General features: G+C 39.9%; 1 protein-coding gene across 2 annotated transcripts in view; it reads right to left on the reverse strand.

The window, feature by feature from the left end:
• Window positions 1-22810, reverse strand: part of INTS2 (integrator complex subunit 2) — a 64784-nt gene that overhangs the window by 27066 nt on the left and 14908 nt on the right. For both annotated transcript variants that reach the window (XM_008011224.3, XM_008011225.3), the window contains exons 6-13: window positions 21318-21448; window positions 20911-21084; window positions 15879-16105; window positions 12887-13012; window positions 5868-5939; window positions 5669-5783; window positions 3525-3593; window positions 1988-2122 (exon numbers count right to left, since the gene is read on the reverse strand). In XM_008011224.3, the coding sequence (XP_008009415.2) occupies window positions 1988-2122; window positions 3525-3593; window positions 5669-5783; window positions 5868-5939; window positions 12887-13012; window positions 15879-16105; window positions 20911-21084; window positions 21318-21448 (1049 nt within the window). The remainder of the gene's footprint in view (window positions 1-1987; window positions 2123-3524; window positions 3594-5668; window positions 5784-5867; window positions 5940-12886; window positions 13013-15878; window positions 16106-20910; window positions 21085-21317; window positions 21449-22810) is intronic.

Below are 22810 nucleotides of genomic sequence, written 5' to 3' on the forward strand. Positions count from 1 at the left end.
TATGAATCAGTAAAATTCACTATTAACTTTTGGCAGTTCCAAATATATTATCTAGTATGATAACTATCTTTGATTTTAAAATATGAACTACCTTTTTTATATCTGTATCATCTTAGGTGCACCGTCCACTGGAAGCTTTTGGGTTTAATCTATTAGTTTTTAAGTAGTGGGAAAAATATTTTAAGTGCCTACCATATCTGTATTTAGAGCACTATGTGTGTCGTCATGGGAGAGCTCACATTAGATAGGAATTTGGAGAGAGAGAGATAGGTCCTTCACAGCAAACTCTCAGATAGACTAAGAAAGTGTCTCTGACCAGCACTTACAGGAGACTATCACTTAACTATCGTTGGATGGAGGACATGTAAAATGTTGGGTGTGCATTTGAACTCTTAATTCTTAGCTATTTTACTTGCTAAAAATATAAAGCAGCAGAAGATACAATCTAGCTGGAAAATAATTTCACTAAATCACAAAAAACAAGGGACAATTAAAAGTGATATATCATGCATATATTATTCACTGTTCTTTGTAAATAAAAGAGCCTCTGAAAAAGTTTCAGATTACTTTACCTCCTGGATCTCAACCTTCTCTTTAGAGGGCCTTTTAACTGTTAGATATAGCCAACTAACACAAATCAAAATATATCGAAATCATAAGTTAGGTGTGAGGTGTCCTTGTGGCAAATCGACAAATACTAGTCATGGCAACTTCCCCAATTTGTAAAACAAAACCAGGCCCATTGCAATGGCTCACACCTGTAATCCCATTTCGGGAGGCCAAAGTAGGAGAATTGCCTAAGACCAGGAGTTCAAGACCAGACCAGCCTGGGCAACATAGCGAGACCCTGTCTCTACAAAAAAAGCTTTTTAAAGCTGGGTGTGAGACCAGGCACAGTGGCTCATGCCTGTAATCCCAGCACTGTGGGAGGCCGAGGCGGGTGGATCACCTGATGTCAGGAGTCTGAGACCAGCCTGGTCAACATGGTGAAACCCTGTCTCTACTAAAAATTAAAAAAAAAAAAAAAAATTAGCCAGGTGTAGTGGCAGGAGCCTATAATACCAGCTACTCAGAGGCAGAGGCAGGGGAGTCACTTGAACTCAGGAGGCGGAGGTTGCAGAGAGCCGAGATAGCACCACCGCACTGCAGCTTGGGTGACAGAGTGAGACTCTGTCTCACCAAAAAAAAAAAGCCAGGAGTGGTGGCTCATACCCGTAGTCCCAGCCACTTAGGAGGCTGTGGCAGGAGGAGTGCTTGAGCTCAGGAATTTGGAGTTACAGTGAGCTATGACAGCCTGGGCGACAGAGTGAGACTTCTCTTTAAAAAAAATAATAAATAAATTAGAAAATGGAAGTTTCAAAGTTTTAATGAAATAGCCACATGCCACTATTGAGAACTTAAATGGAGTATTATGCATTTTGAAAATAATCTTACATTGTTTTAAAAATCTGAAATTACTGTATTATAATTATATAATTATAATTACTATACTTAATTACTATACTTATATAAATGACCAGTAACTTAATACCAAACATTTCCTACACAAAACCCACAATAAAGGCCTACAAACTGAAATATAACTAACTGGGGAGAAAGCATTAATTCAAGTTGTTCTTTGAAATATAAATGTAGGCCAGGCACAGTGGCTCACACTTGTAATCCCAGCACTTTGGGAGGTTGAGACGGGCATATCACTTGAGGTCAGGAGTTCGACACCAGTCAGCCAACCCAATGAAACCCTGTCTCTACTAAAAATACAAAAATTAGCCGGGCGTGGTGGCGCACACCTGTAGTCCCAGCTACCTGGGAGGCTGAGGCAAGAGAATCGCTTTAACCCAGGAGGCAGAGGTTGCAGTGAGCCAAGACTGTACCACTGCACTCCAGCCTGGGTGACTGAGCAAGACTCCATCTCAAAAGAAAATATATATATATATAAATGTAGCGGCATGCTTTTATTTTACTTGTTTTATTTGTAGGGGCATACTTTTATTGACACTTTGTGCTTGGTAAAGGAACGGCTCCTGAGAAGCTGGTAAATACAATGAATAGGCAAAAATCCAGTAATGTTGGCACTCAGGTTGCTGGTGACAGGGACCCGAACTGCATGAGCTGTGACAACCTAAAAGGGAAAAATAGTAATACAAAGAACTAAATATAAAATTATTTTGAAAGAGCGATAAGTAGACTGTCAACACCTAATATAAGTGTGGTCCCTAGAAATGAATGATGACAATAAATTATTACGTTTTAATTGTCTTTGAATGCTGAGGAAACGTACATTTAGGGATTTATATAATTCCCCAATTTTTTGTTTTTAAACACAGATACATACATAGTGGTGTGATAACATAAAATAAATAAATAAATAAAAATTTGAAGCATATAATCTGGGCTCAATGACTTTGAAGAAGTCACTTTATCTTCTGAATCTTTTTCACATCTACAAAACAGGACACTACCATACTGCCTCAAAGCATTGTTATGAGGGGGAAAATATTCTCTTTGGACATCATATGAACTATAAAGCACCACATAAATATACCCAGAAATATGTATTATCAATATGTCATGCATAGGCTCTAATTGTCTTTTAAAGACCCTCCTCAAAGTTGTCTTCCAACTGGTTCAAATTTAAAGACAAAAAATAACTTATGATTCTCCCACATGCTGTGTGACTATTTGTAATTTAGGAGTATATGTGCGTATGCGTGTTGAGGGTGGAAGGGATAGTAAAATATAGAAATAAAGATATTAATAGCCATAAAAAAGCAACAACTGGCTGGGCACAGTGGCTCACGCTTGTAACCCCAGCACTCTGGGAGGCCGAGGTAGGTGGATCACCTGAGGTCAGGAGTTCAAGACCAGCCTGGCCAACATGGTGAAACCCCATTTCTACTAAAAATACAAAAATTAGCTGGGCGTGGTGGTGGACACCTGTAATCCTAGCTACTTGGGAGGCTGAGGCAGGAGAATTGCTCCAACCGAAGAGGCAGAGGTTGCAGTGAGCTATGATCGTACCACTGTATACTAGCCTGGGTGACAGAGTAAGATAAAAAAAGAAATGAAAAAAATCCTTAGGCTTATCCATGGACAAAAGTGCTAAGGCTAAAGAAGAACATGTTAAGTAGAAGAAATTTAGACGCTAGCCTGTAATCCAGTTAGAAATGAATTTTACAGCCTAAAGGTTTAAATAGGTCTTCATTTTATCTTTCTCCAGACACATTAAAACAATTACCTCTTGAGATGCCCGATCATCAGCATCTAAGAGTATTCTCCTAAGTATCTACTCAGTCTCCAAAAATATATACATTCAAAAGATGCTTTGCTATGTTATGACTAGTTTTAAAAGTGTATTTTAAATGGATTATTTTTAAACAAAGTTTCAATGATGAAATAAATCATCATGAGTGATTATAAAGAAAAACGACCATATTACTTTCTTAAGGTAAGACACACAAGTTTTCTCCCAAAGAATATTGTAAAAGAAAGTTAAGTAAGCACCTAAGAATAAAAAGAAATACCTGCTCAGTAAAAATTTCCTGTGTGAAGATCGTCTTCATCCTGCTCAAGGAGCTTGGCTTAATTACAATCTAAAATTACCAAAAGAATTCCAACAGTATATAAAAATATATGAAACACAATTTATTCTAGGGAACTTATCTAAAATGGCTGTGATACACATAAATGTTCAAATGTTCAAGTACTCTACTCTGTTTTAGAAGTGCCTTCTCAAACCCAACATTAAAGTGTTAATACTCAGAAACAGGACCAATATAAAAAGCACTTAATAAATACTGTTATTGGCATTTTCAGTCGGTTGGGGGAAACAGATTATTTACTACATGGAGCTGGGATAGCTGCCCCTCTGTGAGGACAAGAGAAATGTGTGTGTGTGTGTGTGTGTGTGTGTGTCTGCATATACACATATATACACACACACATATATGTATATATACAGATAGACACACATACACTTTTTGTACATATCACACCATACACCAAAAGAAACTCCAAGTAGATTAAATGTTTAAATGCAAAACATGACACCACCAAAAAAACTAGAAGAAAATGTAAGTGACCATTTATATAAATCCAAGAAAGGAAAACATTTCTAAGCATAAGAGCAAAATAGAAACCACAAAAATAACATTTAATATACTACATAAAAATAATAATGATAATAATTTCCACATGGCAAAGTTAGATGGCAAAAAAGATCGGAAAAAGTCAATTATAACATATTGAACTCTCCACTTTTAAAGATACTATAAGATATGTCACTGATTTCATATTATAGCAGCTTTTCAAGAAAAAAAGTAGGAGTTGGAACACTACCACTTTCATATTACATGTCAACTGAAAAATGAATCCCAATTTCAATATTGGGCAAAATATATGTCTTGAAATATATGAAGATGTATGAGGCATAATAATGTATCTTTCCTTTTGAAACAGTGAAAGAAAAAAATAAATCAAAGTCCCTACAGGAAAATTAGGATACTGAGAAGCTTTTTGCAAAAGAAATAAACCAGCCAAAACACATAGATTTTAAATACTAAAGTATCACTAGTAATCAAAGAAATTCAAACTAGGTGATACCACTGTTCATCAACCAAATTTGCAAAGATTAAAAAAAAATAGTAATGCTCAGTCATGTGAAAGTTTAGGAAAATAGGAGTTTTTACTACTGGTAACAGTTAATTAAGCTGATACAATCTTTCTAAAAGATAATATGGCAGTACTCTTGAAACACCTTAACATAACCATACCTTTTCCTTAGCAATTACCTTCTAGAAATTTATACTAAGAATATGATCCAGCCGGGCACGGTGGCTCAAGCCTGTAATCCCAGCACTTTGGGAGGCCGAGACGGGCGGATCACGAGGTCAGGAGATCGAGACCATCCTGGCTAACATGGTGAAACCCCGTCTCTACTAAAAAATACAAAAAACTAGCCGGGCGAGGTGGCGGGCGCCCGTAGTCCCAGCTACTCGGGAGGCTGAGGCAGGAGAATGGCGTAAACCTGGGAGGCGGAGCTTGCAGTGAGCTGAGATCCGGCCACTGTACTCCAGCCTGGGCGACAGAGCAAGACTCCATCTCAAAAAAAAAAAAAAAAAAAAAAGAAAATGATCCAACGGGTGTATGAAGAGATACATGTGAGTGCCTATGTGTGTATTTACATAAACAAGGATATTCCTCTAAGTGTTACACTGAAACTAGAAAATCTACATGGGAAATAATAAAGGACCCAGTAAGAAGATCAAACAATGGACTATAACACAATGCAGCCATTAAAAATTATACCGTATTATAATATTTATTGACATGAGTAAATGTTCATCATATATTAGTTTTTTTAATTCACCAAATATATATGTCACTTTAAAGAAAGAACAGACATCAGAATATTAATAGTAGTATACCAGGTATCTCTGAATCATGGAATTATAAGATATCTTTCCCTTTTCTGTGCTTTCTAAGGTTTTTGCATGAGTATCTATTATTTTAGTAAATAAAGGTTTCAAAATGCATTTTTTTCTAAGCACTCCTGATAAAACTTCTATTAAACAATTAAAATTACTTAAAACAATCTATTTACACTGCAACAAAATGTCCATCTTAGAAACACCTTTCTGTTTTTAGAAAGAAGTTAAAAGAAAATTACCTTCATCCCCAAAGTGGAACAGACCAAGTCAATGATAGCACTAAGCTGATTGCTGTGAAAGTACATAGCCACCAATAACAACATCTCCCCAAAAGAAGCAGAGACGCCTGAAGTACTGTCAAAACAAAATAGGAAATATGAATTTTCCAAAGAGAGAAGAAGAAAAGCTTTCTCAACTAACTAAATCAAATTATCTTACCTCTCAAAATATGCTTCTTCTTTTATCATCCAACTTAGCCACACTACCATCAGCTGCTCCTGTTCAGGTGTACTATAAAATATACCAGAATGTCACTGGTTTAAATTAGATATTCTAGTATATGAATAAAAAGCATTCTGAAGTTATTTTTGGTAGAAATTATTTTTCCTGCCCTATTTTCAAGTATCAAGTCAAATTAATGGCTTGCTGAATTGGGCCATTAATTTTCATTGAGGTATGAAGTAATTCTAGAGCTCAAGAATGAGGACCTTTGCTTTTTTCATGGAACCCCTCTCAAAAGTCTTAGCTGCTGCCTTCACAGGTTGAAAAGAGTAAGCTTCTTCACATTCCTCAGAAAACAAAGGCCCCTTGGGATTAACCTGTTAAACCAACTATACAACAGCTGATACTTATTTCATATAAAAAAATCTAGTGTTGGCCGGGCGCGGTGGCTCAAGCCTGTAATCCCAGCACTTTGGGAGGCCGAGATGGGCGGATCACGAGGTCAGGAGATCGAGACCATCCTGGCTAACACAGTGAAACCCCGTCTCTACTAAAAAAACACAAAAAACTAGCCGGGCGAGGTGGCGGGCGCCTGTAGTCCCCGCTACTCGGGAGGCTGAGGCAGGAGAATGGCGTAAACCCGGGAGGCGGAGCTTGCAGTGAGCTGAGATCCGGCCACTGCACTCCAGCCCGGGCGACAGAGCAAGACTCCGTCTCAAAAAAAAAAAAAAAAAAAAAAAAAAAATCTAGTGTTAACACTTAAGCATCAAAATATCACAAACTGAGTGCCAAACAGTAATAAGCACTCCATCTTCTGGAAAAATGAAATTTAATTTATAGAAACCTTATGAGTAGATTTCAAAGTTACAGAGAAACAAATTATCACTAATCATGGAAAAAAAGGCAGTCACGGGCTTACCAGATATGAAAAATGGCTATAAAAATACAATGACTTTTTTTGAGACAACGTCTTGCTCTGTTGCCCAGGCTGGAGTGCAGTGGCGCAATCATAGCTCACTATAGCCTCAACCGCCCAAGCTCAAGTGATCCTCCCACCGCAGCCTCCCAAGTAGCTGGGACTACAGGCATGCGCCAATGCATTCAGCTAATATTTTTTATTTTTAGTAGAGGGGAGATCTTGCTATGTTGCCCAGTCTGGTCTTGAACTCTTGAGCTCAAGTGATACTCCTGCCTAAGCCTCCCAAAGTGCTGGGATTATAGAGGCAAGCCACCATGCCTAGCCTAACAATGACTTTTTAAAGGGAATTCCTAAATTTTGAGATGGAGTTTCACTCTTGTTGCTCAGGCTGGAGTGCAGTGGTGTAATCTCAGCTCACTGCAACCTCTGCCTCCCGGGTTCAAGCAATTCTCCTGCCTCAGTCTCCCGAGTAGCTGGGATTACAGGCGTCTGCCACCACATCTGGCTAATTTTTGTATTTTTAGTAGAGATGGGGTTTCACTCTGTTGGCCAGGTTGGTCTCGAACTCCTGACTTCAGGTGATCCACCCGCCTTGGCCTCCCAAAGTGCTGGGAAAACAGGGCTGAGCTGCCGCACCCAGTCTAAATTTAATTGATAAGTACAAGCTGACGTTGACTTCTGAAAAATTTTTCACCAATCTCTTTCTACTTCAGTGCAGTAAAAATAGATGCAACAAAAAGCAAATGAAAAGTATGCTGCTTCTATTACCAAAAGCTAAGAAAATAAAAAAGGTCATTCTCAACTATACCTAAACCATATAACGAATAATAAAGTGTTATGTAGTAGAAAGATGACAGCCTTTACAGCCTGCCACACCTGAGTGAGAATCCCATCTCTGCTAATTACTGGTAGTGTGATCTTGAAGAAGAAACACAAATAATCTCTTTTTCTTTTTCACTGTAGCTCTAAAATGTTAAGAACCTCTTTTTTTTTTCAGAAGAAGTTTCGGTCTTGTTGCCCAGGCTGGAGTGCAATGACACGATTTTGGATCCTTGCAACCTCCACCTCCCGCATTCAAAAGATTCTTCTGCCTCAGCATCCTGAGTAGCTGGGATTACAGGCGCCCACCACCACACCCAGCTAATTTTTTATATTTTTAGTAGAGACGGGGTTTCACCATGTTGGCCAGGCTGGTCTCGAATTCCTGACCTTTAGGCAATCCACCCACCATGGCCTCCCAAAGTGCTGGGATTACAGGCGTGAGCCACTGTGCCTGGCCTATCTTAAGAACTTTTAAATATCTTTCTAAACATTAGTTCTTCTATCTATAAGTTATGGACAAAAATACCTTATGAGGCTGGGCAAAGTGGCTCTCGCCTGTAATCCCAGCAATCTGGGAGGCCAAGGCAGGAGGACAGCTTGAGCCCAGGAGTTCAAGACCAGCCTGAGCAACAAAGTGAGATCCCATCTCTACAAAAGAATTTAAAAATTAGACAGGCATGGTGGCGCATGTTTGTAGTCCCAGCTACACGGGAGGCTGAGATGGGAGAATCTCTTGAGCCCAAGAGGCGGAGGTTGTGGCGAGCCCTGATCGTGCCACTGCACTCCAGCCGGCACAACAAAGCAAGATCCTATCTAAAAAAAAAAAAAAAAAAAATACTCTATAAGAGTAATGAGGATTTGAGATAATGTTTAGAAAGTACTTCAAGTAAAACGAAAAGAAAGAATTCATGTACCTAATTTTACACCATCCTGAAACTCCATTAAAACTACATTAAGGTTTTCTTAAAAGGCATAAACACATAAGATATTGAGGAGGGACAACACCACAAAATGCTGGAAGCTAGAGAACATATAGATAAGTGGTAACTGACTTAGCAGACCTGAGGAAGCAAAATGTTAAACTGGTAGAAGAGAAAACCCATCCATTTTACACCACAGAATTCCCAAAGGGCTCAAGCTACTCCAGGCAGTTCCGGGACCGAGAGTGAAGACAGACAAAAATTAAGAGGCTGACATTCTATATAAGTAGTAGGACTCCAAATCACCTCCTGCATTCTGCACAACTAGAAGAATACCCTTCCCTCAGTAGAGAGAAAACTGGAGATTTATTGTCTGGAGGTGGTAAAATCATGCATCTGAAATAAGGGAAACCAGGTATATCTGGAGCACCATTCTGAAAGTAGCAGAATTAAGTAAATGATTATACTGCAGGCTGATACCTACCAACCCTTAACCCTTACTCTTTAACTCTATTTGTGGGTTTCTGTATAGGCCTTCCCTCTCCAGGCCAGACAATAATCTTTAGAACTCTGATCAGACCAAGAGTTTCCCAAAGACCCACTTATGGGTCTTTTAGAACCTCCCATATTAGAGGTTCTAATATGCTTTTTCATTTCCTAGTCTTAAACATGAACAATCAGCCAGGCGCGGTGGCTCACACCTGTAATCCCAGCATTTTGGGAGGCCAAGGCAGGCAGATCACCTGAGGTCAGGAGTTCGAGACCAGCCTGACCAACATGGAGAAACCCCATCTCTACTGAAAATAACTTAGCTGGGCGTGGTAGCATATGCCTATAATCTTAGCTGGGCGTGGTAGCATATGCCTATAATCTCAGCTACTTAGCTGGGCGTGGTAGCATATGCCTATAATCCCATCTACTCGGGAGGCTGAGGCAGGAGAATCACTTGAACCCGGGAGGCAGAGGTTGCGGTGAGCTGAGATCACGCCATTGCACTCCAGTCTGGCAGCCTGGGCAACAAGAGCGAAACTCCATCTCACAATATATATTATATATATATGTGTGTGTGTGTGAGAACAAAATATATATATAAATGTGAATAAAATATGTGTATATACATATATATGTGAACAATCAATAAATATTGACTGGGTGCGGTGGCTCACGCCTGTAGTTGCAGCACTTTGGGAGGCAAAGGCAGGTGGATCACCTTAGGCCAGGAGTTCAAGATCAGCCTGGGCAACAAAAGTGAAACCCCATCCCTACAAAAAACTTTTAAAAATAAGCCAGGTGTGGTGGCCCACACTAGCCACTTGGGAGTCTGAGGTAGGAGGACCCGTTGAGCACAGAAGTTCAAAGCTGCAATCAGTTATGACTGTACCACTGCATTTGCCCTGGGCAACAGAGAGAGACCCATCTCTAAATAAATAAATAAATAAATAAATAAAACAAAAGTTAAAATAATAATAAATATTAAGTATCTGAGAAAAGCATCTAACTTAAAAATAGAGACCAAAAAAAGGCAGGGAAAAAAGCAACCTAGAGAAAAGAAGCAATACAAATAATAAAATATCTTCAAAATCAGTATGACTAATATCAAAGAAATTATGCTATCATGAACCAATAGATACCATAAAGAAGAAATATTTAGAGAGCCAAAAAAAAAAGTGCTCTTAGAAATTAAAGACTGAGTAGGAATTGAAGATAAAGTTAAAGACAAATCCTAAAAGGCAGAATGATTTCTATTTTTTTTTTTTAAGCTCTTTCACCCAGGCTGTAGTGCTATGGCACAATCATAGCTCACTGTAACCTTGAACTCCTGGGTTCAAGTGATCCTTCTGCTTCAACCTCCCAAATAGCTGGGACTAAGGCATGTCCCATTACCCCTGGAGAATTTTTTTTTTTTTTAAAGACAGTGTCTTGCTATGTTGCCCAGGCTAGTCTCAAACTCATGGCCTGAAACAATCCTCCCACCTCAGCCTCTCAAAGCACTGGGTTTACAGGTGTGAGCTACTGCACCTGGCCTTAAAATGAGCAAGTTATTTTTAGAGTGCTGAACAGGTTCTAAAATTCTATTGTGGTGGTGGTTGCATAACTCTCTATATACACTAAAAACCACTCAATTGTACACTCTAAGTGGGTAAATCTTATGTAAATTACATCTCAATAAAGCTGTTTTCTAAAAAGTAGAACAAGATGAGGGGAAGGAAAAGAGGAAAGGATAAGAAAATTTGACAATCATTTCAAATTCCAAATAAAAGGAGGTTTTAGACAGAGAACATGCAAGAAGAAAACATTACCAACAAATTAATTCAGGAAAATTTCCTAGAACTGAGGGACATGAGTTTCCAGGTTCAAAGTGCTTACTGAATGCCTAGGACAACAGTCAAAAAGAGACTCAGACTAAGGCATATCAACCAGAAATTTCAAAACCCTAGAGATAAAGAGCTAATCCTATAAGTTTCCATATTAAAAGCAAATAGGCCACACAAAGGACCAGGAATCAGAATGTCAGACTTGCTAACAACACTAGAAGTTAGAAGACAAAGAAGCAACACCTTCAAGGTCCTGAAAGGAAATTATTCCCAAATAAGAATTCCATACCCCATCAAACGATCAATCAGATGTTAAAGTAGGACAAAGATATTTTCAGAAATATTCAGTCTCAAAAAGAATTTACTTCACACATACTCATTCAGAAGAAGCAAAATGGCCAGGCACAGTGGCTGATGCCTGTAATCCCAGCACTTTGGGAGGCTGAGGCAGGTGGATCACCTGAGGTCAGGAGTTCAAGACCAGCCTAGCCAACATAGTGAAACCCCATCTCTACTAAAAATACAAAAATTAGCTGGGAATGGTGGTGGTCTCCGGTAATCACAGACACTCAGGAGGCTAAAACAGGAGAATCACTTGAACCTGAGTGGCAGAGGTTGCAGTGAGCCGAGTCATGCCATTGTACTCCAATTGCATGAAAAGAGTGAAACTCATCTCAAAAAAAAAAAAAAAAAGCAGTAGCAGCAAAATGAGGAAGCAATGAAAAAAGATGATGACATGATCACAGCTCAAACAAATGAAAGAATAGGTTTTCTTTTTAATTTTTTTTTTTTAAACGAAGACAGGAGTCTCACTATGTTGCCCAGGCTGGCCTCAAACTTGTAGCCTCAAACAATCCTCCTGCTTCAAACTCCCGAGTAGCTGGGACTACAGATGTGAGCCACCATGCCCAGCTAAGATGATGACATGAGATATAAGAAACAGGAGATCCAACAAAAGGAAAAGGAGATACGAAGCAAGTCTCCAAAATGATGGTGAAGGTCAATCTCAGGATGAGAGCTTTGTACTAACAGGTTTAGCTGGTAACCATTCCAGATCAAAATGCTCCTGAAGAAATCTCCTCAAGAAGATGAAACTCATAGACTATCTAATGAGTCAAAACATCTAGATAGAAGATTTAGGCTGGCAGAGAGTTTAGGTTACATGAATGGGACATATAACACCAAGAAAGTTAAAAGCAAAAAACAAAACCACAGGATAAATATTAATTAAAAAAAAAAAAAAACTTTTACAAAGCAGTAAAAAATAATCATATACTACATGGTTGAGTTCTCAGTAGCGCTTATATAATCGTAACAACTATATATTGATCTAATCTAAATTATTATAACCATACTAGGAGAATGAGAGGATAGGAAGGATATGTATGGATGTGTTTAGGATGGGGAGAAAAAAGACAGAGAACTAATTTCTCATCTTTCATACTCGGAACTCAATAAAAAATACCTAAAAGCAAAAATCAAGGGGTATCAAATACAAACATGTTGTTATAGATGTAGCAGTAAAACACAAAATAAACAGTTAAAAGAATTGAAAGACACTGCTTCTAAGAAAGGTGAAATAGGAAGGAGAGAAGGAAGAAAGGACTGCTATTAGCCTTAACAAATCTTGAAGAACTATTTTGACTCCTTTAAACAATGTACATATAAAACTTTAATAAAAGATAAATAAAATGAATCAGATGTTACTGATACCCTTATATTAAAAAAACACAAATAAGCTGGACCCAGTGGCATGTACCTGTAGTCCCAGCTACTTGGGAGGCTGAGTCAGGAGGATTACTTGAGGCCAGGAGTTCAAGGCTGCAGTGTGCTAGATCACACCCCTGAATAGCCACTGTACTCCAGCCTGGGCAACAAAGCAAGACCCCTTCTCTTAAAAATTGAAAAAAAACAAAACAAAACTACAACTGTCCATGCCTAGACCAGCTTTGTAGAAAGCTCTTATCTAATGCTACACAATTTTATTGAGTAAATAAAACTAAACCTTGAGAAAATGGAGCAACTTATATAGTTAGGTACCTGACAAGCGTAGAAAAGGCCAGTAGCATACAAAAGGAAAGTGAAACAAAGCGAACCCCAGCTGGCGTAGCAGGAGGACGGCTCGTCATCAACTGCAATAATTGCTCAGCTTCTTCTTCAGTTGGTCTAAAAAGGAATACATCATTAGGCTTTACATTTTTAGTTGGGATGAAGAAAAAGTCAATTTTTAACCTTTTAGATACAAATGTTAAACTTCATAACGATACCTTGCTATTTATAAAATCTTTAATATCTCAAGTTGTCAAATGCAAAACTGTTGAGAAATTACAACTACAGTGTTTTACTGTAGACACAAATACAGGTAGGTCCTCACTTTGCCCTGTGTCATAAAAATGACCATGCAAGCTGCAATCATGCAACATGATCTTAATAATCAATGGTGAAAAGTATGATTGTACTGTAGCCTTTAAAATTTTTGTCAAAACATTAAAAACTCTGTTGATTATAATGCATAAGGAATTTTTTTTTTTTTTTTTTTTTTTTTTGAGACAAGGTCTTGCTCCGTCACCCAGGCTGGAGTGTAGTGGCAGGATCAGAGCTCACTTCAGCTTTGACCTTCCAGGCTCCGGTAATCCTCCCATGTCAGACTCTCATGTAGCTGGGACCACAGGTATGCGTCACCATGCCCAGCTTATTTTTTTTTTTGGTAGAGACACAGTTTTGCCATGTTCCCCAGGCTGGTCTCAGACTCCTGGGATCAAAAAATCCACTTCCCACCTCCCTTGGTCTCCTAAAATGCTGGGATTACAGGTGTGAGTCACTGCACCCGGCCAGAAATTTTTTTTTTAAATAGTAAAACTAATATTTTTATAGTACTCTAATTGAAAATATTAGAAACACTAGGAATTAAAGTGTTTTCTTTCCTTTTTTTTTCTTTTGAGACGGAGTCTCACCCTGTCACCAAGGCTGGAGTGCAGTGGCATGATCTCGGTGCACTGCAAGCTCCACCTCCTGAGTTCAAGCAATTCTCCTACCTCAGACTCCTGAGTAGCTGGGACTACAGGCACATGCCACCATTCCCAGCTAATTTTTGTATTTTTAGTAGAGAGAGGGTTTCACCATGTTGAACAGGTTGGCCTGCAACTCCTGACCTCACTGATCTGCAAGCCTTGGCCTCCCAGAATGCTGGGATTACAGGCGTGAGCTACCGTGCCCGGCCTTAAAGTTTTTTATTTCTTCGTAAAGACTTTATCAAGAGTAACAGCCTTTGCCTCCTTTTTTTTTTTCTTTTCTTCGTGTTTTTTGTTTTTGTAGAGACGGAGTTTCACTTTTGTTGCCCAGGCCGGACTGCAATGTTGCAATCTCAGTTCACCACAACCTCTGCCTCCTGGGTTCAAGTGATTCTCCTGCCTCAGCCTCCCAAGTAGTTGGGATTACAGGAATGCGCCACCACGTCCAGCTAATTTTTGTATTTTTAGTAGAGATGGGGTTTCTCCATATTGGTCAGGCTGGTCTCGAACTCCCAACCTCAGGTGATCTGCCTGCCTCAGCCCCCCAAAGTGCTAGGATTACAGGTGTGAGCCACCATGCCCAGCCTATACTTTCATCTTTACTTGCCAATTGTCTCTTCCAATTATCTGTTTTTGGAATATAATGTTACAAAAACTGTTTCCATGTTTTGGAACATGAGTTTATTATGGAGAGAAAGGAAGCAATAGAGGTTGAGTAACCCCAATCCAAAAAATCCAAAATCTGAAATGCCCCCAAACTCCAAAACATTCTGAGTGCCAACATGAGGTAATGAGCTCAAAGGAAATGCTCATTGGAGCACTAAGGATTTTGAATTTCTGAAATAGGGATGCTAAACCAGTAAATGTAATATAAACATTCCAAAATCCAAAAAGTTCTAAAATCCCAAACGCTTCTGGTCTCAAGCATTTCAGATACGGGATATTCAACCTTTACAACTACCTCCTCTGCTATATGTACACGAATGAAATAACAGGTGTGCAGTAACCAGTTACCAACAAACTTTGAAAGAAGTGAGGCCACTGGTCACTAATCATGATGCACATCCGTTATTTACTTAGTGGTATGTGGCCTGAGGAACTCACAATCCCTATACTTTATAAAATTATTTGGTTAATGTATCATGGCAACTGAAATGGCAACTGTGTTGAGAGACCAGCATTATTTAAATAAACTGGGGTAACTGAAACTCATGCATATTGGAGACGTGCAAATGAAGACTATATGCACAATTATTAAGAATATTATTCAAAAGGATTTTGTATGGTGACTAAATAAGAAACATTGTACTGGCCATGCGTAGTGGCTCATGCCTGTAATCCCAGCACTTTGGGAGGCTGAGACAGGTGGATCACCTGAGGTAAGGAGTTCGAGACAAGCCTGGCCAACATGGTGAAACCCCATCTCTACTAAAAATACAAAAAAAATAAAAATAAAAAATTAGCCAGGTGTGGTGAGGCAGGAGAATCGCTTGAATCCAGGAGGCAGAGGTTGCAGTGAGCCAAGATTGCGCCACTGCACTCCAGCCTGGGCGACAGATGAAGATTCTATCTCAAAAAAAAAAGAAAAGAAAACAATGCACTTATTAATCACATCATATTAATTTTAAACAATTTATGATATCAACTGTAAAAGGAAACAAAGGAGAGATTTACTTCAACTAGTCAATGTTAAAAGATCACTCACAGATCATTCACTATAGTTTTGTCAAGCTGTGTTGAAATCACAGGTTTTTTTAAACTGTGATTGGAAATTGATAAACTGCTCTGGCTCCTCCCATATTTATTTATATAGCTCTGTTTACAATCAGAACAAAATAGATGAATACATCTCTGCTAGGAATTCTTGGCCTTAGGATTTCATTCTTCTTATAGGCCAGCCCACTACCTGAGTCCAACAGAAAACTTTAATCCTCTGAATAAAAGGCCTTTGGTTCACTTTCTTGAGAATAGGAACAAGAAAGTAAAATGACAAAAAGGTAAAATATCAAACTATTGAATACTTGAGTCCAGCGATCCCCATCAAAGCACAGTACAGACGTAAGAGTGCACTGGCTTTCACAACATGCTCTTCTTTCAGCCCCGAATACACAGACACATTGGGCTCCATGTCCACATCAGCTTCTTCCACAATTCGGGTGCTTCTTACTGTGGGAAGAATGCCCATCAACTCCAGAAGAAGCTGCCTTCTCATCTGCCAGAGGACAGAACTGCTGGTCTCTCTTTTTCTCTGTAAGAAATATGGATCACAAAAGGAAGAAAGCATGAAGCATTTACTAAACTAAAAGGGAGCTAAAACACAGCTCCCCACTTAAACACTTTCAAATTGGCCTATTTGAGGAGATTGTCATGACTACAGAATCTCATTTTAACCAATCAAGCAAACTCAAAATCCACTAGTTTGTCTGAAGAATGAATATTCACCCTAATTTGGATTGGTTGCAGAGGAAAGACTAAATTAGTGACAATTTGAATTGTGGAATATTATTTAAACGGTACTTTCAAATACATAAAGACTAACAAAGTGATATGTGGTATAGGAGAAAATGCTCAGATTTTGAAGACGTAAGTTCTTGGGGTTTAAATGCCAGCTCTACTATTAGATGATTATATATCTTTAGATACACTGGTTAACCTCTCTGAACCCCAATTTCCTTAATGACAAGGAAATATTTTATCAACAACATTTACCTTACAAAACTCCTATAATTAAGAGTTTACAATTATTGGCCTGATGCAGTGGTTCACACTTGTAATCCCAGCACTTTGGGAGGCCAAGGAGGGCAGATCACTTGAGATCAGGAGTTCGAGACCAGCCTGGCCAACATAGTGAAACCCCACCTCTACTAAAAATACAAAAATTAGCTGGGTGTGGTGGCGCATGCCTGTAATCCCAGCTACTCGGGAGGCTGAAGCACAAGAATCACAAGAATTGCTTGAACCCAGGAGGCGGAGGTTACAATGAGTCAAGATCACGCCACTGTATTCCAGCCTGGGCAACAGAGTGATATTCTGTCTCAAAAAACAAGAGTTTACAATTCTATAACCTCTACAGTTCTTCAGGCAGGGACAAGGTCTTAGTCATCTCTTACTCTGCACAGCCTAACATTGTGCCTAACATACAGCAAGCACTCAAAGTCTGTTAAGTAGACGAATGAACAAAACTAATACATGTATGAAAGCAGTTCTAAACTATCCAGGGCTAGGCAAATGTTAATTATTATCTTTTGAGTGTTTCTAAGTAAAATATGATAGACCTGCTTTAATAATAACAGTAAGTTCAAAGAATAAAGGTTTATTGCATACAAAGGACAACTACAAACAAGATGAGCACGCCAACTGCTTAATGCAGTACCTGACATATATGAAGCATCCAATAAATAAATGTTAACTTTGTTTTAAAAAGCAAAGCTTAGCCGGGCGTGGTGGCTCACGCCTGTAATCCCAGCACTTTGGGAGGCCGAGGCGGGCGGATCACAAGGTCAGGAGATCGAGACCATGGTGAAACCCCGTCTCTACTAAAAAATAGAAAAAAATTAGCCGGGCGCAGTGGCGGGCGCCTGTAGTCCCAGCTACTCGGAAGGCTGAGGCAGGAGAATGGCGTGAACCCGGAAGGCGGAGCTTGCAGTGAGCCGAGATTGCGCCACTGCACTCCAGCCTGGGCGACAGAGCGAGACTCCGTCTCAAAAAAATAAAATAAAATAAAATAAAAAATTAAAAAAAAATTAAAAAGCAAAGCTTAAAATCAGTTTTCAAATGGGCTATAAAGGAGAACTTGAATATTTTAAAACACTGTGATTCAGTTGCTTAAAAAATAGACTACAGGATTTAAGCAGTACACATGTTGTCTAGCTAAGTGACCTCAACAAGTTAAATCACAATCTCTATTAGCTCCTTCATAGGAACTCTATTCACATAGTTAAAATAAATTCGTTTTTGAAAAATTAAAATATTTTGCAAGTTAAAAACTGCTGCAAAAGGCCGGGCGCGGTGGCTCACACCTGTAATCCCAGCACTTTGGGAGGCCGAGGCGGGCGGATCACAAGGTCAGGAGATCGAGATCATGGTGAAACCCCGTCTCTACTAAAAAAATAGAAAAAATTAGCTGGGCGCAGTGGCGGGCGCCTGTAGTCCCAGCTACTGGGGAGGCTGAGGTAGGAGAATGGCGTGAACCCGGGAGGCGGAGCTTGCAGTGAGCCGAGATTGCGCCACTGCACTCCAGCCTGGTCGACAGAGCGAGACTCCGTCTCAAAAAAAAAAAAAAAAAAAAAAAAAAAAAAAAAACTGCTGCAAAATACATGTGCATAAGCAGGTGAATGTATAAAACAAAATGTAGCATATACATACAATGAAATATTATTTTTCTTTTTTTTGAGACTGAGTCTTGCTCTGTCACCAAGCTAGAGTGCAGTGGCGTGATCTTGGCTCACTGCAACCTCTGCGTCCCATGTTCAAGCGAATCTCCTGCCTCAGCCTCCTGAGTAGCTGGAACTACAGGTGCACACACCACACCCAGCTAATTTTTTTATTTTTAGTAGAGACGGAGTTTCACCATGTTGGCCAGGATGGTCTGGATCTCTTGACCTTGTGATCCACCTGCCTCAGCCTCCCAGAGTGCTGGGATTACAGGTGTAAGCCACCACACTCAGCCCTTACTTTTTATTTTTACAGCTTTAGGGGGTACAAGTACAGTTTTGTTACATGAATTTATTGCATAGAAGTCTGGGCTCCTGGTGTAGCCATCACCCTGATAGTATACACTGTACCCAATACAGGTAACTTCTCAACCCTCACCCCCTCCCCACCCTCCCATCGTTTGGAGTCTATGATGTGTATTATCCCACTCTCTTTTATCCATATGTACACGTGATTAGCTCCCACTCATAAGTGAGAATATGCAGTATTTGACTTCCTATTTCTCCATTATTTCACTTAAGATAATGGCCTTGGCCGGGCGCGGTGGCTTAAGCCTGTAATCTCAGCACTTTGGGAGGCCGAGATGGGCGGATCACGAGGTCAGGAGATCAAGACCATCCTGGCTAACACGGTGAAACCCTGTCTGTACTAAAAAAATACAAAAAACTAGCCAGGCGAGGTAGCGGGCGCCTGTAGTCCCAGCTACTCGGGAGGCTGAGGCAGGAGAATGGCGTGAACCTGGGAGGCAGAGCTTGCAGTGAGCTGAGATCCGGTCACTGCACTCCAACCTGAGCAACAGAGCAAGACTCTGTCTCAAAAAATAAAAAATAAAAAAAAAATGGCCTCCAGTTCCATCCATGTTACTGTCAGACATGATTTCATTCTTTTTTATGGCTGAGTTGTATTCCATGGTGTGTTTGTGTGTGTGTGTATACGTGTGTGTGTGTGTATATATATATCTCTCTCTCTCACATTTTCTTTAAGCAACCATCCGTTGACAGATGCTTAGGTTGATTCCATAACATTGCTACTGTGAATAGTGCTGTGATAAACATACAAGTGTAGGTATATTTTTTATATAATGATTTCTCTACCCAGCAGTAGGAATGCTGGACAGAACGGTAGTTCTACTCTTCTAAGTTCACAATGGAATATTATTCAGTCTTTAAAAAGGAAATCCTGACACATGTTACAACATAGATGAACCTTGAAAACATTATGCTAAGTGAAATAAGCAAGATACAAAAGGCAAAATATTGTGTAATTCCATTTACTTGAGGTAGCCAGAAAGGGCAAATTCATAGAGACAGAAAGTTGAATAGAGGTTACCAGAGGATGGGATGATAAGGGGAATGGGGAGTTATTTAATGGGTACAGAGTTTCTGTTTGGGATGATGAAAAAGTTCTGGAAATGGGCCAGGCCCGGTGGCTCGTGCCTGTAATCCCAGCACTTTGGGACGCCCAGGTGGGTGGATCACCTGAGGTCAGGAGTTCTAGACCAGCCTGACCAACATGGCAAAACCCAGTCTCTATTCAAACTACAAAAAGTAGTCAAGCATGGTGGTGGGCGCCTGTAATCCCAACTACGCAGGAGGCTGAGGCAGGAGAATCCTCGAACCCAGGAGGTGGAGCTTGCAGTGAGCCGAGATTGCGCCATTGTACTCCAGTCTGGGTGACAGAGTGAGACTCTGTCTCAAAAAAAAGAAAAACAGTTCTGGAAATGAAGAGTGGTAATGGTTGCACACTGTGAATATACTTAATGCCACTGAATTATATACCTAAAAATGACTAAACTGCAAAATTTTATGTTATGTATATTTTACCGTAATAAAAACATATATACACATATGTATTAAAATTTAAAAATATAATAACTTATTTCAGTGACCTAATGCACCAGTTCTCATGAGTCTGGCCCAGAACCCTGGAGTTTCCCAATATTCTTTCAGTGGGTCCGGAAAGGTATTAATAATACTCAAGACATTATCTGTCTTTTACTTTCTCATTCACTCACAAGGGTACAGTGCAGTTTCCAAAGGCTTCTATCAAGCCAAACATTGAAGAGATTCGAAAAAAATATAATAAAATAAAACGATATCATTCTTCTCATTAAATTTTGTTTGGGAAAACACAGTTTTCATTTAAAATATGTTATGTTCACATTTAATGGGATTATTGTTGTTTGTTTTTGGTTTTTTTTTAGAGAGGAGGTCTCGCTATGTTGCCCAGGCTAAAGTACAGTGGCCAGTCACAGGCACAATTATCACACACTATACCCTAGAACCCTCTGACTCACGCAATCTCCCTGCTTCAGCCTCCTAAGTAGCTGGGATTATAGGCACATGCCAACACACCAGCTGTTGCTATTTTTAAATAACTAAATAAATATTTCAAATATTTAAGTGTTGATTTTTAATATGGTAAATATCAATAGAAAAAAGCCACATAAACAAAAGCTCTTTGGTATCCTTAGTAATTTTTTAAAATATAAGGAAGTCCCTGAAACTAGAAAGTGTGAGAACCACTTGCCTAATGACATCATTCAAAAAATGTTTCTTTCTCTTTTAGTAGCTGCTAAAATATTCTAATCCTTAGCCTATACAGATATTTAACCCTCACCTGCTGTCCATTCCGGATAAAAGTTCCAAACCAAGTGCGGACCTTCGCATTTGTTCCAAGAAGCAAACCACTTACAAAACAAACCAAGTCACTCACTCCATCCTCACAAGCTTCATTTTTAGTATGATCCAATGTCAAAGCCACACCAAGGCCTGGCAAGTGACATTCTTCCACCTAGCACAGCAAAGAAAACAAACTGAATTCAGTATCATAAGCAAAAAGGGCAAGGATGCTTCCAAATCTAAAGTGTCTAAAGTTTAGAGGAAGAAATCCTACAAAACATAAAAACCCAGAGAGAAAGGTAACATATCCAGTATATAAATAAAATTCCCAACCTCTACAGGACTCTAAAACCATCTTGAGAAGAGTTCTTGGACCTTTGTCTAATAAAACACGGGATCGCTTACCACCATGCCTCGGACCTTGAGGGCCTGAGAAGGATTCATTTTACACAAGAAGCGTAAGGCATCTGTCCTGCGCCTTCCTCCAAGACTTTCTTCATCTTGTCGTTCTCCATTTTTTATCAGGCCCCTACAAACTAACATGATAGAAACCATCTTCTTCAGCCTTGAGAATTAATTGTTCATGACAATTTGACACGACAGAAGAAAAGGATCAGGGTATTTGAAAGCACAACAACAGAAATTGGCCGAAATGAAGCAAAAAATGAAAAGAGACTTAAAAAAGAACAGTAACCTCCAGGACAATATTACACACTCAAACACACCTGCAATTATGGTACCAGAGAGATAAAGTAGAAGACAAAAATACATTTGAGGGCCAGGGGCAGTGGCTCACACCAATAATCCCAGCACTTTGGGAGGACGAGGGGGGCGGGTCACCTGAGGTCAGGAGTTCGAGACTAGCCTGGCCAACATGGTGAAACCCCATCTCTACTAAAAATACAAAAATTAGCTGGGAGTGGTGGCGGGTACCTGTAATCTGAGCTACTCAGGAAGCTAAGGCAGGAGAATCACTTGAACCAGGAGGTAAAGGTTGCAGTGAGCCCAGATTGCGTCATTACACTCCAGCCTGGGATGACAAGAGCAAAACTCCATCTCAAATAAATACATTAATTAATTAATTTGAAGAAAGTTTCCCAAGTTGAATGAAAACTCTAAACCCAGTTCAATGAGCCCTAGGTGGGACAAATGCAAAGAAAATCATACCAAGAAACATCATACATCAACTTTCTGAAACCAGTAATAAAAAGAAAATCTTAAAAGTAACCAAGGCCAGGAACAGTGGCTCACGTCTGTAATCCCAGCACTTTGGCAGGCCAAGGTGGGTGGATCACGAGGTCAAGAGTTCGAGACCGGCCGGGTGCGGTGGCTCAAGCCTGTAATCCCAGCACTTTGGGAGGCCGAGACGGGCGGATCACGAGGTCAGGAGATCAAGACCATCCTGGCTAACCTGGTGAAACCCCGTCTCTACTAAAAAATACAAAAATCTAGCCGGGCAAGGTGGCGGGCGCCTGTAGTCCCAGCTACTCGGGAGTCTTGAGGCAGGAGAATGGCGTGAACCCGGGAGGCGGAGCTTGCAGTGAGCTGAGATCCGGCCACTGCACTCCAGCCTGGGCGACAGAGCGAGACTCCGCCTCAAAAAAAAAAAAAAAAAAAAAAAGAGTTCGAGACCAGCCTGACCAATATAGTGAAACCCCATCTCTACTTAAAATACAAAAATTAGCTGGGCGTGGTGATGCGTAGTCCCAGCTGTAGTCCCAGCTGCTCAGGAGGCTAAGGCAGGAGAATCACTTGAATCCAGGAGGTGGAAACTGCAGTGAGCTGAGATCACACCACTGCACTTCAGCCTGGGCGACACAGCAAGACTCCATCTCCAAAAAAAAGAAAAAAGTAACTAGAGCAGAGGATGGGCGCATCACCTCAGGTCAGGAGTTCGA

This window comes from Chlorocebus sabaeus, chromosome 16, assembly GCF_047675955.1.
Source record: "Chlorocebus sabaeus isolate Y175 chromosome 16, mChlSab1.0.hap1, whole genome shotgun sequence".
Taxonomy (NCBI): Eukaryota; Metazoa; Chordata; class Mammalia; order Primates; family Cercopithecidae; genus Chlorocebus; species Chlorocebus sabaeus.